Raw genomic sequence first — 16,166 nt, forward strand, 5'->3', positions numbered from 1 at the left:
GTTTCTGCCAGCCTAGCAGTTCGAAAGCACGCCAGTGCAAGTAGATAAATAGGTACCTCTCCAGTGGGCAGGTAAACGGCATTTCCATGCGCTGCTCTGGTTCACCAGAAGCGGCTTAGTCATGCCGGCCACATACCCGGAAGCTGCCGGCTCCCTTGGCCAGTAAAGCAAGATGAGTGCCACAACTCCAGAGTCGTCCGCGACTGGACCTAATGGTCAGGGGTCCCTTTACCTTTAAGGCTTAAACACCTTTTTGTTCACACAAGCCTATCCAGACACATAGATGTTGACATCACTTTTGCTGTTGATTTTACATGTTTTTAACTGATTTTTTTTTTTTTAAAACCTGGTCACATTTCTTGTAAACTGCTAGGCTTTCTTACAATCAAGTGGTATGCACATTTTGTTAAATAAAAGAAATATCATCAAAAACTCAGGGTAAAGTTTACAGAAAATCAAATCCATGTATGTGACCACAGTGGCTAGATTGTTACTTGCCCCGAAATGGAAAGAAGCAGAAGTCCCCGCAAAGTAAGAATGGATTAAAAAAAACAAAAAACTTATGGAATATGTAGAAATGGCGAAACCTTCCTGGAAGAATATGAAATCAAGATAACAAACTTTTTTTCTAAAAGAATGGAAATGTTTTATGGAATATTTACAGATAAATCGTAAACAGATAAGATCATTGGCAGGATTACAGTAATAACCTGCAGTTTTATAAGAGTATATATTTGATGTAGATGAATAAATGAGCAAATTAAGTTAATTTGGATATGCAGGGGATATTCAAAATAAATTTAATGAACCGCAGAAAGAGGCGGAAGAAAGTCAAGTTCTGAAATGTTTAAAAAAAATGTAAAATTAGTGAAATGTATAAACTTGAAAAGTAAGCATAAAATTTTAAAAAAGGAAAAAGGAAATTCATATATATGCAAAATCCCTCTCCCGCCATCTTGGTGGGAGACGCGATTGAACTCTCTATCATTGTTACAGATAGGTAGCCGTGTTGGTCTGCCATAGTCAAAACAAAACAAATTCCTTCCAGTAGCACCTTAAAGACCAACTAAGTCAGTTCTTGGTATGTGCTTTCGTGTGCATGCGTGTGCATGCACACGAAAGCTCATACCAAGAACTGACTTAGTTGGTCTTTAAGGTGCTACTGGAAGGAATTTGTTTTGTTTTTTCTCTATCATTGATTTGCCACTGGCATGTGAAAGATTCTTTTGGAAGGGGCGTGACGTTGCAGGCGCGTCACTGAATGCAAATGAGCTGGGGTTCCCCTTCTCCGCCCCGCCTAGGAAGGAGGCAGCGCCTGGCCGCTAACGCCTCCCTGGGTTATCTTGCCCGCCTTCTGCTGCTTCATGCTGAGCGGGGCGGAGACGGAAACTTCCTTCGTTTTGTCTTTCCAGAGAGCTTGGGACGCTGTCATTCCTTTTCTTAACCGAGGTAAGGCTGGGAGGAGGCTGAGAGGTGTCCACTAGCTGCAAGGTTGAACCTCAAGGCAGCAACACTTTGGTGATAGGGTCTCTGAGCATGTAAAGAGTGACTCTTCACTCCCTCCTTTGCTTGAATTCAGCCTATCTCTGGGCTAGGCAAAAAGGCTGGTGGCATTTAGGGGAACCTCTTGCAGCCTAGGCTTCGGTATTTTGAATTTTCCATCAGCATGGATGAATTTTTAGGGCTTATTTTATTTACCGCATTGATATCCCACCTTTTCCACCACATGCGGGATTGCATGTTCGTTAACTTCATTAGTTCCACTCTGAGTAGGACTAATATTGGATGCAAGGCATTGTTAGCAAAAGACTTTTGCATTAAAACTTTTGTTCCCTCTAGCAATAAAATGAAGTTTGAGTGTGTAAAACAGGTTGGGGAGTCTAAGCTGTAGTGGAATATATTTAAAGGGGTATGTGTTTTTAGTTCCTATTTCCCTTCAGAGTGCCAAGTGAGTAAACTCCAAACTTTAAAACAGCTGCAATAGACCCTGCATGAACGGTCATTAATTTGTTCCCATGCAGAGAAGCATGTTTTCATACCGTTAATATTCCCTTTGTGTGTGTTTGTTTATCTGAACCATTTTTATTCTGCTCACCAGCAAAAAAAAAAAAAGGGGGGGGGGCTTGTGAATGTAGCTCAGAAATGTGAAGCCACTGTCCTCATGCTTAAAAAGACTAAAAAATAAAAATGCACACAGCACAAAAGGAAACAAGGTTGGGAGGGAGGAGGAGTGGAAAGATTTCAATTAGAGGAGGAGTCAAAGTTGCTGCTTTTTTTGAAAAAGATCTGAAAAAAGGTTTTGCTGGCTTCCTGTCCTGTAGCCGTATTAATTATAATGTTAGACCAGCTCTGATAATACCAATCTGAGCCTGAAACTAAGCAGCAGCTTGAGGGCTGTTTTTGTTAGCACCAAAGCTGGAGAAGGAAGGGTTAAAACTCAGCTCCACCTTGTGGGATCCTAATTAATCAGGTGATCCCCAGCTGGGGCTCCTGCTTTGTGTTTTTTAAAAATCCTGCGTCTGGTTTGGCCTTGTATCAGCCTAAGTGAGTTTAGAAAGTGAGCCTAGCCTCTTGTACCCTAATTCATTCATTTAAGATGCTGGTTTAAGAGGCCACTAACATTATTGTTTTATGGGATTTTCCCCCCTGACTAGCTCAGTGATAGAATCCTCTATTTATAAGATTCTTACCTTCACTAGAGGGACATGGGTGGCGCTATGGGTTAAACCACAGAGCCTAGGATTTGTTGATCAGAAGGTTGGCGGTTCGAATCCCCACGACAGAGTGAGCTCCCATTGCTCGGTCCCTGCTCCTGCCAACCTAGCAGTTTGAAAGCACGTCAAAGTGCAAGTAGATAAATAGGTACCACTCTGGCAGGAAGGTAAATGGCATTTCCGTGCGCTGCTCTGGTTCACCAAAAGTGGCTTAGTCATGCTGGCCACATGACCCGGAAGCTGTACGCTAGCTCCCTTGGCTAATAAAGTGAGATGAGCACTGCAACCCCAGAGTCGTCCAATGGTCAGGGGTCTCTTTACCTTTAACCTTCACAGGAGGGATGCGGGTGGCACTGTGGTCTAAACCACAGAGCCTAGGGCTTGCCGACCTAGCAGTTCAAAAGCACGTCAAAGTTCAGGTACCACTCCAGCAGGAAGGTAAACGGCGTTTCTGTGTGCTGTTCTGGTTTCGCTAGAAGCAGCTTAGTCTTGCTGGCCACATGACCCAGAAGTTGTACGCTGGCTCCCTCAGCCAGTAAAGTGAGATGAGCGCCGCAACCCCAGAGTCGTCCGTGACTGGACCTAACAGTCAGGGGTCCCTTTACCTTTACCAAACCTTCACTGGGCACAAGATTCCAAGAACTGGAAGGGACTCAAATGGATTGGTTTTTTTGTTCTTGTATATACCGTATTTTAACAATCCCAAAGGTTTGAGAGTCAGTAGCCCAGAGGTTGTGACAGTCTCAAATTAAGTTGTGCATGTCATCTCCAGAAAAATGACATTGCAAGGAAGCTCTCATAGGATGAAACTGTATGTGAATAAGTTGCTAGAAAAAACCAGAAAAGAGAATATTTTGTAAAATGTGCTTTGTGTAACAGGAGGTAATCCAGGACAGCAATTTTAATCAAAATTTGAGATATGGAAGTTGTTGTTGTTGTTGTTGTTGTTATTATTATTTACTGTGGTGTTTTGTTGTGGAACAACCCCACTGAAGAAGATTAACAGAAGTTACCCAGACGTCATTGCTGGTTGCGAAGAGGGCTTCATGACAGTGAAAGCTTCCGGGACCCCAAAATGTAGCGCGCCACTGATCCAGACTGACCCCTGAAACCCACAACAGTGTTGTAATTTTCCTACCACCACTGCAAGTTTCCTACACACACCCATGCCCACCCCCCACAGTGCTTTTTTCGGGGGGGGGGGGTACGCAGCAGTACACATACCCCTAAACATTTTGTGAATCTAAGTTTGGCCTCATTGAGGGGCAGTATTTCAATGGGGGATGTGGGTGGCACTGTGGTCTAAACCACAGAGCTTAGGGCTTGCTGATCGGAAGGCTGGCAGTTTAAATCCCCGTGATGGGGTGAGCTCCCGTTGCTCGGTCCCTGCTCCTGCCAACTTAGCAGTTCGAAAGCACATTAAACTGCAAGTAGATAAATAGGTCCCGCTCCGACGGGAAGGTAAACGGCATTTCCGTACGCTGCTCTGGTTTTGCCAGAAGTGGCTTAGTCCTGCTGGCCACATGACCCGGAAAAACTGTCTGCGGACAAACATCGGCTCCCTTGGCCAGTAAACGAGATGAGCGTGCAACCCCAGAGTCATTTATGACTGGACTTAACTGTTAGGGGTCCTTTACCTTTATTTCAATACAAGTAGGAAAATGAGAGTACCCCTAAACATTTTTTTAAAAGAAAAAAGAACTCGTGTGTGTGTGTAAATTTTGTTAATAAATTTTCTGTTTTGCAATTTAGAATATTCATTTAAACAACTTTAAAATATTCATGACTTCCCTTCTTCTCTCTCCATGGTTCATTTTGCATAGCACAAATCCCTGCATATTTTATATAAACTAAACAATTCAGTATTCCATTATTACTTCCCTCAAAACTTATTCACACTGTTGAATTTATCTTAATGCTGCCCACGTTTTCAAGTATACACAATCCTCCCTTCCCATATATTCAATAAACATTTTCCAATCTTCTCCAAACAAATGTTCTTCTTGTTCTCTTATTCTATAAGTTAGGTCCATAAGCTGTGCATATTCCATCAGTTAAGTTGCCATTCACTCGTTTTCCATTTTGGGGCTAACAAAACATGGGCCGCTATAGTGGCATACATAAATAACCTTTTTTGACACCTGGGAATTTCCATCTGAATCATCCCCTACAAAAAGAGGGGTTTTTTGGGAAAGGTGTTTTTAAACATATTTTTTTTCAATTCATTATGGATTATTTCCCAATACTCTTTTACCCATTTTCATGTCCACCACATATGAAAGGAAGTACCCCCCGACCTTATTGCATCTCCAGCACTGATCTGATTTTGTCTTACACATCTTAGCCAGTCTAAAGATAAAAGTAAAGGGACCCCTGACCATTAGGTCCAGTCATGACCGACTCTGGGGTTGCGGCACTCATCTCGCTTTATTGGCTGAGGGAGCCGGTGTACAGATTCCGGGTCATGTGGCCAGCATGACTAAGCCGCTTCCGGTGAACCAGAGCAGCGCACGGAAACGCCGTTTACCTTCCCGACGGAGCGGTACCTATTTATCTACTTGCACTTTGACATGCTTTCAAGCTGCTAGGTTGGCAGGAGCAGGGACTGAGCAACAGGAGCTCACCCCGTCATGGGGATTCGAACCGCCGACGTTCTGATTGGCAAGTCCTAGGCTCTGTGGTTTAACCCACAGCACTACCCTTGGAGTTAAATATAAATCATTTTCAAGTAGTTCTCCTTCAGGGAATAACATGCTGTAAACTTCAGGTGAAGGAGCAAGCCCTATTGATTGCTAGCGGGTTTGGGTCTGAGTAGCCCGGGTCTCCTGCCTTTGCATTTATTTTACATCTCTAAAACCTCTCTTGGCCAAGACTTCTCTTGCGGAAGATGGTGTCCATCAACGACCTGCCTCTGGAGATTCTGCTGGATGTGTTTGACTTTTTCCCCTCGTGGCACCTGCTCCGCTGCTTCCGTTGGGTGTGTTGCTGGTGGAGAGACCTGGTAGACTCCTTGAACGCTCAGTGGAAAGACAAGTGCAGACGGGCCGGCTACCCCATTGAGATGCTGACCAGTCCTTTCCCAGACTGGAAGGTCTTCTACCTTCTCTGCAAGCTGCAGAAGAACATTGTCCGGAATCCTTTCGGCAAAGGTGGGTCTCTTTTCGGTGGCAGAGGGCTACCCCTGGCTGCTAGCCTATGGTTATTAGATTTTTTCCAATGAATCAAATGATTTTTTTTTTTTTTTTTGAGGCTGAGTAGCAACAGGGAGTCAGTAGTGGGGATGGTGAGGCAAAAGTCCCTGGGCCCAAGCACACATGCATATTGTATAAAGGTGCAAAGCCATAGCTGTCAACTTACAGATTTGAAAATAAGGGACCAGCAGCCTTGAAAATAAGGGATCAGCAGCCAAAATAAGGGATTTTCCAAGCACAGGTATGTTCAGCTTCTGAGCCCCTCCAAGCCAAAGGCAGAAAGCCCAGCCAGCAGCCAAATGAAGCCTCAAGCGGTAGTTCCCACAGCGCAGCAACCCGGCAAAGGGGATGCAGCAAGGAAAACCACCGGCACCTCTCCGCTGGGAAGCGCTGAGCAAAGGTGAGTCCCCAGGCAACGTGGCCGATTTGATCGGCCCAAGGCATGCAAGCTCCACCCCCCAGTCGTTCTTAGACTCCTTATTGGGTGAGCAACGCAGCCAAGCAACACAGTTGGAGCCTCCCTCCTCCCTGTCCGGCAGGGAGGGAGGGAGGGAGAGGAGCTGCTTCCTTTGAAACCCGGGAAATTTAAGGGACATCATCAATAAGGGACAGCAGCGGGACACAGCCCTGGGATAAGGGACTTTCCCACCAAATAAGGAACGGTTGACAGCTATGTGCAAAGCCCTTCTTTCGCACCCTGTGAAACATAAATGTGCAGAGTTTTTTTAAAAAACTGGGCAACACCCACCCACCCGAGCCTTCCCCGATCTGTCAAAACAAAGGAGGAAGGCGGGATCTACAATGGACTGCTGCCTGTGGGGTTTTCTTTGATGGGGGGGTGGTGGAGGGGGAATTTCAATGTGAGGGGGTGACAAAAAACAAGTTCTGCCCCAGGTACCAACTGACCATTCTACACCACTATACCCACCCACCCTGTTTTCATGCTTTGCTCTGATATGACCTTGCTAAGGCAATCGTCGGTCACCATCTTCTTGGGGCCAGGTTGGAATTTTTTCCACTTGGCAAATTGGTACCGGCCATTTGGTTTTCGCCTGTCTCGTAGCAATCGTTGCAACTTTTGTGAGGTTAGGCCTCCATTTGGTTGCAGGGGATGTTGTTACCTTCGCCTGCCCCTCCTCAGTAAGGGTATCCTGTTAAAGGGATTCGTGAATACTGTCCAAAGCCTGGGCGTGGGCTAGGGCCATGTCACAGCCCCTACGGGGACCCCTCAGGGTGGTGCCACTATCTGACGTAAGTTATTGGGCACCCCATATTAGTGGTTTACCCTTCTATGGACTCCCTGCAGATGGGCAGGAGTCAAGATATAGCCTGGCTTCACCCCAATGTCTAAGCCAGACAGCTCATGTTGGTAACCAATAAAGTTGTGGCCTATTTAATAATAATAATAATAATAATAATAATAATAATAATAATAATAATTTATTATTTCTACCCCGCCAATCTGGCTGGGTTTCCCAGCCACTCTGGGCAGCTTCCAACTGAATATTAAAAACAATACAGTGGTACATCTGGATGCGAACGGGATCTGTTCCGGAGCCCTGTTCGCATCCTGAAGCGAACACAACCCGTGTCCACACGTCTGTGGGTCGTGATTCGCTACTTCCGTGCATGTGTGTGACATCATTTTGAGTGTCTGCGCATGTGCGAGCGGCAAAACCTGGAAGTAATGCTCTCCGTTAATTCCGGGTCACCGCGGAGCGCAACCTGAAAATATTCATCCCGAAGCTACTTAAACCTGAGGTATGACTGTACAGCATCAAAAACATCCCTAAACAGGGCCGCCTTTCAAAAGACAACTGGTCTTTTGAAAGTAAAACAGTTGTGTATTGCCTTGATATCTGCTGGGAGGGTATTCCACAGGGCAGGTGCCACTACCAAGAAGGCCCTCTGCCTGGTTCCCTGTAACCTCACTTCTCACAATGAGGGAACTGCCAGAAGGCCCTCGGCGCTGGACCTCAGTGTCAGGGCTGGATGATGGGGGTGAAGACACTCCTTCAGGTATACAGGACCCAAGGCCGTTTAGGTAAACCATAAACCAAAATGCTCTGCCTCAGTGTGTTTTATTGTTCTCCTGGGAACTTTGTGGCTCAGGTGCCTTGGCACGCAAGAGGATTCTGGACTTGAGGGCCATTGTCCTCTTTTAAAGTTCTTACACCCTCCTTTCTTCCTTCTCCCACAGAGGAATTTCTCTACTGGGAAATCGACAAGCATCAGGAGCACTGCTGGGGTGTGGAGGAGCTGTTAGCAGACGAATACCCCCATGACAACGTCACGACATGTTTCTTTGCCTTCAATGGGTGAGGACCTTGTTATAAGTTCAGCAAATCCTCAAATGTGGCTATGGATTTAGAAGATCGGTCACATGGTAGTGGAGGACCAGCATTGAATGCAGAAGGTCCAACCTATATCCCTGGCATCTCTAGGTAGGGCAGCAAAAAGACTCTTCTAGGAATCCCTTGAGAGCTGCAGCCAGAGTCAAAGAGTGGACAATATAAAACTAGATGGACCAATAGTCTGACTCAGCAGGCAGCCCTTCCTCCATGAGGACTGGAACCTTAGAGAAAAGAACGTAGGTTAGATGGAGAACACCTGCTTTGCATGCAGATAGGCCTGAATTTGATTCCCAGCATCTCCAGGTAGCTCTAGAAGAGACTTTTCTTGTGATAGGATAGATAGATGCTGCCAGTCAGTGGTCTGCCTCAGTGTAAGGCAGGAAGATCCAGTCTCCTTTTCTCCCATCAAGGGCTATTTCAGCAGAAGCAGAAAGTAAAATGAAAGATGTCCATAGGTGGCAGTAGAAGGACCACAGGAAGGCTTAAGGTATCTGGTTTTCTTGCTGCCCTCCTCTCCTGCAGCGCAGGCTGCCTTCTGAGGGCTGAATTGGGTTCATGGGCTGCCAGTTGCCAGTCTCCAAGGGCACAAAAGGTTAACAAGCTGGGCTGGTGATGGTGGTACCTTGATTTTCAAACTTAATCTGTTCCATAAGTCCATTCCAAAACCAAAGCATTCCAAAACCAAGGCACACTTTCCCATAGAAAGTAATGCAAAACAGACTTTTAAAACCAACCCCTAAAACAGCAATTTAACATGAATTTTACTATGTAACAAGACCATTGATCCATAAACTGAAAGCAATAATCGATGTGCTGTTCTATAAAATAAAGAAAACAGTATTGTAGATGACACAAATTAAAATTATTATTTTTTCTTACCTGCACTGATGATAGTCATTGTTTGGATGGGGGGATTTTATCCACTTCCGCAGTCACACAATCAATCAATCAATCAATCAATCAATCAATCAATCAGCAGCTGAACTGGGTTGCACAAAGGCACAAAAACAAATTAACCAAAAAGGCCTTAACCCCCCCCCCCAAAATAAATAGCAAAAACAAAAGCACCAAACTTAATCTTTTCCAGAAGTCCATTTGACTTCTGAAATGTTTGAAAACCAAGGTGCAGCTTCTGATAGGTGCAGGTGTTCAGGAAGCAATAGCATCAGACATTCGGCTTCCGAAAAACATTCAAAAACCAGAACACTTACTTCTGAGTTTTCGGCGTTTGAGAACCAAGGTACCACTGCACTTGAAATGGCTTTGCTTTCCTTCCTCACATCTCAGGCCCGACACAAAAATTCAACGCATCACCTTGAAGGACCACGGCTACACGGATGAGTTGATGGACTACGTGACACCCCATATCGTGGTGCAGGATTGGTGAGTGCTAGAGCTGGCCTCAGAAGAGCTTGCAGGATCAACCCCCCATCTAGTCCTGTTATTACAGTTCCCAGCCAGATGGGTGGGTTTGGTAGGTCTTGAGTAGCAGGGGAAAAAACCCTACCAGGGTTGTTTAGGCGTGTTCGAGGATTTATCCTGAACTTCCAAGGGTTATTTAGCAAAATTTACAGCCCGCTTAAAGGTAAAGGTACCCCTGACTGTTAGGTCATCAGGAAACCCCTATGAGTTCATTCACACTTTTGCATTTTAATCATTTTGTGCATTTCAGTGTTTCTCAAACTTGGGTCTCCAGCTGTTTTGGGACTACAGTTCCCATCTTCCCTGACCACTGATCCTGCTAGCTAGGGATGATGGGAGCTGTAGTCCCAAAACAGCTGGAGACCCAAGTTTGGAAAACACTGGCATACAGGTTAATTTCTCCCCGGGTCTGAGAGCTTTTCCCGTTGTTCCTTGTGGAAAACTGGATCTTACTCTCTTATCAGGTGCATGGAAAATCCAGAGACAGATTTTGCTTTGCTTATCTTGCTCAGTTCAGTTCTGTGAGTAAGGCTAGATTTTTGGCAAGGCTGGAAAAGTGAGAAAAGCTCTCTGACCCGGGGTGGGTGGGAATTAACCGAAACACAAAACGTTCAAAATATGGGTTGGGAGAAAGTGTGGGTGGTTTGCAAAAGAACAATCTAACATATTCATTAGCAAATACCAATTTCAAACCAAACATCAGAAACAAATTGATGTGGTTTTTAAAATCAAGATATAAATCCAAGTGTTTTTAAATGACTGGTTTTACGTGGCCAGAAAGAAAACAACTGCCCTCCTGTAGCAGGCCTGAAATATAATAGAATTGTAGATTTGGGACCCCAAGGGTCATCTAGTCTAACCCCACCCTCGCAGTGCAATGTGTGATGAGCTGCCTGCTTTGGAGATGCCCCACTTTTGTTTCGAAGGTGCCGCAATTGCCTCCAAAGCAGCTGGTTTGGCTTCAGCCTTTGGGCTTCATCTGCACACTTGCTGTTGTTTAGTCATGTCCAACTCGTCGTGACCCCATGGACCAGAGCACGCCAGGCACTCCTGTCTTCCACTGCCTCCCGCAGTTTGGTCAAACTCACGTTTGTAGCTTCGCGAACACAATCAAACCATCTTGTCCTCTGTCGTCCCCTTCTCCTTGTGCCCTCCATCTTTCCCAACATCAGGGTCTTTTCCAGGGAGTCTTCTCTTCTCATGAGGTGGCCAAAGTATTGGAGCCTCAGCTTCAGGATTTGTCCTTCCAGTGAGCACTCAGGGCTGATTTCCTTAAGAATGGAGAGGTTTGATCTTCTTGCAGTCCATGGGACTCTCAAGAGTCTCCTCCAGCACCAGAATTCAAAAGCATCAATTCTTTGGCGATCAGCCTTCTTTATGGTCCAGCTCTCACTTCCATACATCACTACTGGGAAAACCATGGCTTTAACTATATGGACCTTTGTTGGCAAGGTGATGTCTCTGCTTTTTAAGATGCTGTCTAGGTTTGTCATCTGCACACTATAAAGCAGAAATTACGATATTGTCTTCACTCTGCCAGTGACTGGGAAGCCGTGATACTTTTTACTCTTGGCTTGATTTTGCCTTGTGCTCTTCTCCCCAACAGGTCTGATGTCCTCTACCCAAATCCTCGTTACAACTACAGACTGACCGTGAAGCTGCTGGCTGAAGATTTTAAAGCCCTCTATACCTGCTATATCTCGAATGGGGAGGTAATCAAGGACGGCACAAGGAACTGGAAAAAGGTAAACCCAGGATTGAAGGCAGGGGAAGTACTCAGCCAGGGCAGGATTTGGGTTTGATGAGGCCCTAAGCTACTGAAGGTAATGGGGCCCTTTATATGTCCAGCTGTCCTTTGTCAACAACAAATTGTCGCTGTTTTTTGTGTAGAATATTTGCTATAACGCTAGATAACAGGTACAACAGCTTGACCTACATTCAACTGTGCTGCACTGCAGTCCATAGTCTGCAGCTGCATGCTGCCATGCAACCAGTCCATGCAGAATGTAGGCACCCTGTACAGTCACGCCTCAGATTACAGCCGCTTCAGGTTCCTTTTTTGGGGGTTACAGACCGCTGAAACCCAGAAGTGCCGGAATGAGTTATTTCCGGGTTTTGGCAGTCACGCATGCATAGAAGCACTAAATCGCACTTTGCACATGTGCAGAAGCGCCAAATCGCAACCCGCCCATGTGCAGATGCGGGTTGCAAACATGCATCCCGCACGGATCACGTTCGCAACCCAAGCCTCCACTGTATATAGAAATGAGCAAACCGGTGATATTTTAGGGAGCAGGCTAGTTGGCGGGGCCCATTACTTACATCATAGGAGCCCACACAACACAAAACACTGTTGCTGTATGTAGGTTTTATTTGTTGATCATATATTTTGGAAATGTACATTAAGTTGTTGTTTTTCCTTTAATTTTTTTTTTTTGGGGGGGGAACCCAAGAGAGTGAGGCCCTAAGCTATAGCTTATCTGTAAATCCGGCACTCTGTGCTCAGCAGTGGCCTAGCTTGAGGGTGAGGTGGGGGCAAAAAGTCTGACACCCGGTGCTACTTCAATACAGCTGCACCTGCCTGTTGCTGTGCTCTGGTGAAAACTCCGTCTCCCTCCCCCCCCCCCAAATTTCCAGACTGTGTACATCTTCCGCAACTACCCCAGCGGAGTCCGCCACATCCATTTTGAGCACGGCGTGGACTATGGAAAGCTTGCCAACAGCAGCGTCATTGTGGGCCCGAACTTCCCGTAGAAGAGGAGGAAAACACCCCGAAGAGAAGGAAAGGGTTGCTGAACAGCTTGAACCCACCTCATCTGGAGTTCTCTCAGTGTCCCTACGGATCTTGGATGCTGGTTATGGTCCCTGCTTAAGAAACCTTTCCTCCGAAGCTGTATATCTGCATTTTAAAAGTTATCATTGGATTTTTATTTTTTAAGGGGAAGTTTTAAAGAATATCAATAAAGTACTCGACTCGAATGTATGTTCTGGGTATGAAACAGGATGGGAGAGCTGTGGCTCAGTGGTTAATGGCTGCCTCGTGCGCAGAAAGGTCGTGGGTTTGATCCTCGAGCATCTTCAGGTGGGAGAGCTGCTGCCGGTCAGTGTAAACCACGGGTAGGCAAACTAAGGCCTGGAGGCCAGATCTGGCCCAATCGCCTTCTAAATCCGGCCCGCGGATGGTCTGGAAATTAGTGTGTTTTTACATGAGTAGAGGGACGCGGGTGGCGCTGAGGGTTAAACCACAGAGCCTAGGACTTGCCGATCAGAAGGTCGGCGGTTCGAATCCCTGCGATGGAGTGAGCTCCCGTTGCTCGGTCCTTGCTCCTGCCAATGTCAAAGTGTAAGTAGATAAATAGGTACTGCTCTGGCGAGAAGGTAAACGGCATTTCCGTGCACCGCTCTGGTTCGCCAGAAGCAGCTTAGTCATGCTGGCCACATGACCTGGAAGCTCCCTTGGCTAATATAGCGAGATGAGCACCACAACCCCAGAGTCAGTCATGACTGGACCTAATGGTCACGGGTCCCTTTACCTTTACTTTACATGAGTAGAATGTGTCCTTTTATTTAAAATGCATCTCTGGGTTATTTGTGGGGCATAGGAATTCATTCATCCCCCCCCCAATATAGTCCAGCCCCCCCCCGAAGGTCTGAGGGACAGTGGACCCCTGCTGGAAAAGTTTGCTGACCCTTGTAAACAATGCTGAGCTCTGCTTTCCTTTGGACCACATCAGAGAGGCTGGGGGGGGGGGGGTCTTCTCAACTAGGCAGCCCAGGACCTCCAGACACACTGCCCAGGATTGCAGCCCAGGGAGATCATTTCAATGCTGTTAATACATGAAATATGCTCGGTGTTGAGAGCTGATTTCATGCTCTTTATTCAGCTCATAGTGGTGAGGAGGAATGAAAGTTCCCCCAGAGTATCTGCTTTATATACATTATTTACACAATGGGCTGCACGTGATTGGCTAATTCCGGGATTCTCCCGTAGGCCAATCAGGTTGTGGATTCACTTCCATCTGGAGCTGGATTGGGTGGCTCCTGCAGACCAATTATACAGCTGCATTGTTCTAGGACCAATCAGACTGCTGCATTCTGAATCCTATTGTTCTAGGACCAATCCGACTGCTGCATTTTGGATCCTATTGTTCTAGGACCAATCCGACTGCTGCATTTTGGATCCTATTCAACTCGATACATAACAATAAAATAAAATAAATTGAATTACTAGGGCTAGAATGGGAATAATCCAACAGCTGCTAGAGGGCCCTGCCTGTTGGCTACCAGACTGTTGGTAGCCAGACTGTTGGCCATGTTAGCTGATTTTTAGAGTCAGAAGGGAGCCCCAGGGGTCATCTAGTCCAACCCCCAATCACAGCTCAAGAATCCCTGTTAGATGGACATCCAACCTCTGCTTAGAAACCTCCAAAGAAGGAGAGGCCAGTGTTATGAGAAAAACTGCTCCCTTTCCCTTATGGGGTATTCCTGAGCCCATACAGAGTCCTTAAGTGGGTTCCCTATCGGTAGGAGAAAATAACAAAGGCAAACCAGAGAATATTGAGAAGCAAAGCAGCTAGTAAGCCTGATCTCCATTAAACTGTTGAAACAGGGTCCCCACTCACCACACGCAAGAGGGAGGAGAGAACACTGAACAATGGTGCGTAAGCCCTTATATCAGGGATCAGCAAACTTTTTCAGCAGTGGGCTGGTCCACCATCCCTCAGACCTTATGGGGGGCTGGACTATATTGGGGGGGGGAATGAACAAATTCCTATGCCCCACAAATAACCCAGAGATGCATTTTTAATAAAAGGATACACTCTACTCATGTAAAAACACGTTGATTCCCAGACCATCTGCAGGCTGGATTTAGAAGGCAATTGGGCCGGATCCAGCCCCCGGGCTTTAGATTGCCTACCCCTGGTTAATACTTTAGTTCCTGAATCCAGGTCACAGGCTCACCCTATTCATACACACATACACCCTTAGGATTTGTAAGCAATAGACAATGAAGTGGCTTTCCCATTTCCTTCCTCCTTGCAGAGAAATATGTGAGGTCAATTTGGGAGAGTCAAAATGGCTTCAGGATTGCTCTCCTGTACTATTTCAGACACGTGGTTTATATACTTATGTATGTGTTTGCCTTGTACAATTAGGAACATTTAATTTATATTTGAGACCTTACAGTTCTTATAACACGAAGAAGGCAAATCTACACACATTTACTTGGAGGGATACCACATCAACCTAAGATGGAGACGTATAGGCTGTGGGGTGGGGGTGGGGTGGGGGTGTTGTGTATGGTAGGTTTGGTGGATGCTGGAAGCTGGATAGACAGAAGATTGTCTTGCCCTGAGCTGGAGCCAGAGCTTTGGCTTGGGGCCTCCCTGGAAACCTAATGGGGAAGCAAGATTGATGGGAGGGTTAATGCTGTGAAACCCTCCATCCTCATTCATATGTGTAAACAAAGCCTAATAGCCTAAAGACACCACAGTCTTCATACCAAGGAAATGGAACCCTGGGTAAGCACAGGTACCCCTGGAGTCTCCTGCCACCCAGAGATGGGGATGTTCATAACAGCCCTTTTTCACCGTCTCACGCCACTTCCCCATGTGAAGAACAGAAGATGCTCCATCAGTTCTCTCAAAATGCATCTTACCTGCAGGAACCAGGCTATTGGGACTGCTTAAAGGTAAAGGGACACCCTGACCATTAGGTCCAGTCGCAGATGACTCTGGGGTTGCGGCGCTCATCTCGCTTTATCGGCTGAGGGAGCCAGCGTACAGCTTCTGGGTCATGTGGCCAGCATGATGAAGCCGCTTCTGGCAAACCAGAACAGTGCACAGAAACGCCATTTACCTTCCCGCTGGAGTGGTACCTATTTATCTACTTGCACTTTGACGTGCTTTCGAACTGCTAGGTTGGCAGGAGCAACGGGAGCTCACCCTGCCGTGGGGATTCAAACTGCCGACCTTCTAATCAGCAAGTCCTAGGCTCTCTGGTTTAGACCACAGCGCCACCCACGTCCCTCTATTGGGACTCCTTAGCCAACGCAAATAATAAAGAGAGAGGTCTTTGCCAACGTCTTCCATCCTGTTCACACTGGGAAGCAGGACTGAAAAGGGTCTTCTTGCCTGTGGGAGGTGGGGGCAATAGAAAAGCTCAACTTGCTGTCCCTTCAGCACTTAACAGCCCCTGCTGAAAACACAGGGTTGTATCCAATGCTGCCTGCAGGGACTTTAGCAGGTGCTTTCTATCTCCTCTGAGCCTGAGTCCACATCACAATGCAACCAGTCATGCACTAGGTGGGTGTTGCCAGGGGCTGGCTGAGGTTTATATAAATCAGACCCTTTCCCTGTTTCCCCAGTGTCTGTTGCTGAGGCCTCAGTAAAGCCATTAAGCCTCGGGTCTTGCTTGAACCCAAATTGACTTCACTTTCAATCTCATGGCTGCGTCTAAATGCAGGCAAGTTGGAAGGGATATTC

General features: G+C 46.4%; 1 protein-coding gene across 1 annotated transcript; it reads left to right on the plus strand.

Moving 5' to 3' along the window:
* The first annotated feature begins 1,345 nt into the window (after positions 1–1,345).
* On the plus strand, positions 1,346–12,664 carry LOC309346963 (F-box only protein 44-like). Its single transcript, XM_081871362.1, has 6 exons — positions 1,346–1,449; positions 5,602–5,863; positions 8,106–8,223; positions 9,547–9,642; positions 11,288–11,426; positions 12,319–12,664. Exons 2-6 carry the CDS (start codon positions 5,602–5,604, stop codon positions 12,433–12,435), a joined length of 732 nt encoding a protein of 243 aa, XP_081727488.1. The 5' UTR covers positions 1,346–1,449; the 3' UTR covers positions 12,436–12,664.
* The last annotated feature ends 3,502 nt before the right edge of the window (positions 12,665–16,166 follow it).

This window comes from Podarcis erhardii, assembly GCF_964252035.2.
Source record: "Podarcis erhardii genome assembly, chromosome: 7".
NCBI lineage: Eukaryota > Metazoa > Chordata > Lepidosauria > Squamata > Lacertidae > Podarcis > Podarcis erhardii.

Coding starts and splice junctions, on each gene's coding strand:
- LOC309346963 (XM_081871362.1), top strand. CDS start 5,602: ATGGTGTCCATCAACGACCTGCCTCTGGAGATTCTGCTGGATGTGTTT. Junction 8,224..9,546: donor TGTTTCTTTGCCTTCAATGG/GTGAGGACCTTG, acceptor CTCACATCTCAG/GCCCGACACAAAAATTCAAC. Junction 9,643..11,287: donor CATATCGTGGTGCAGGATTG/GTGAGTGCTAGA, acceptor TCTCCCCAACAG/GTCTGATGTCCTCTACCCAA.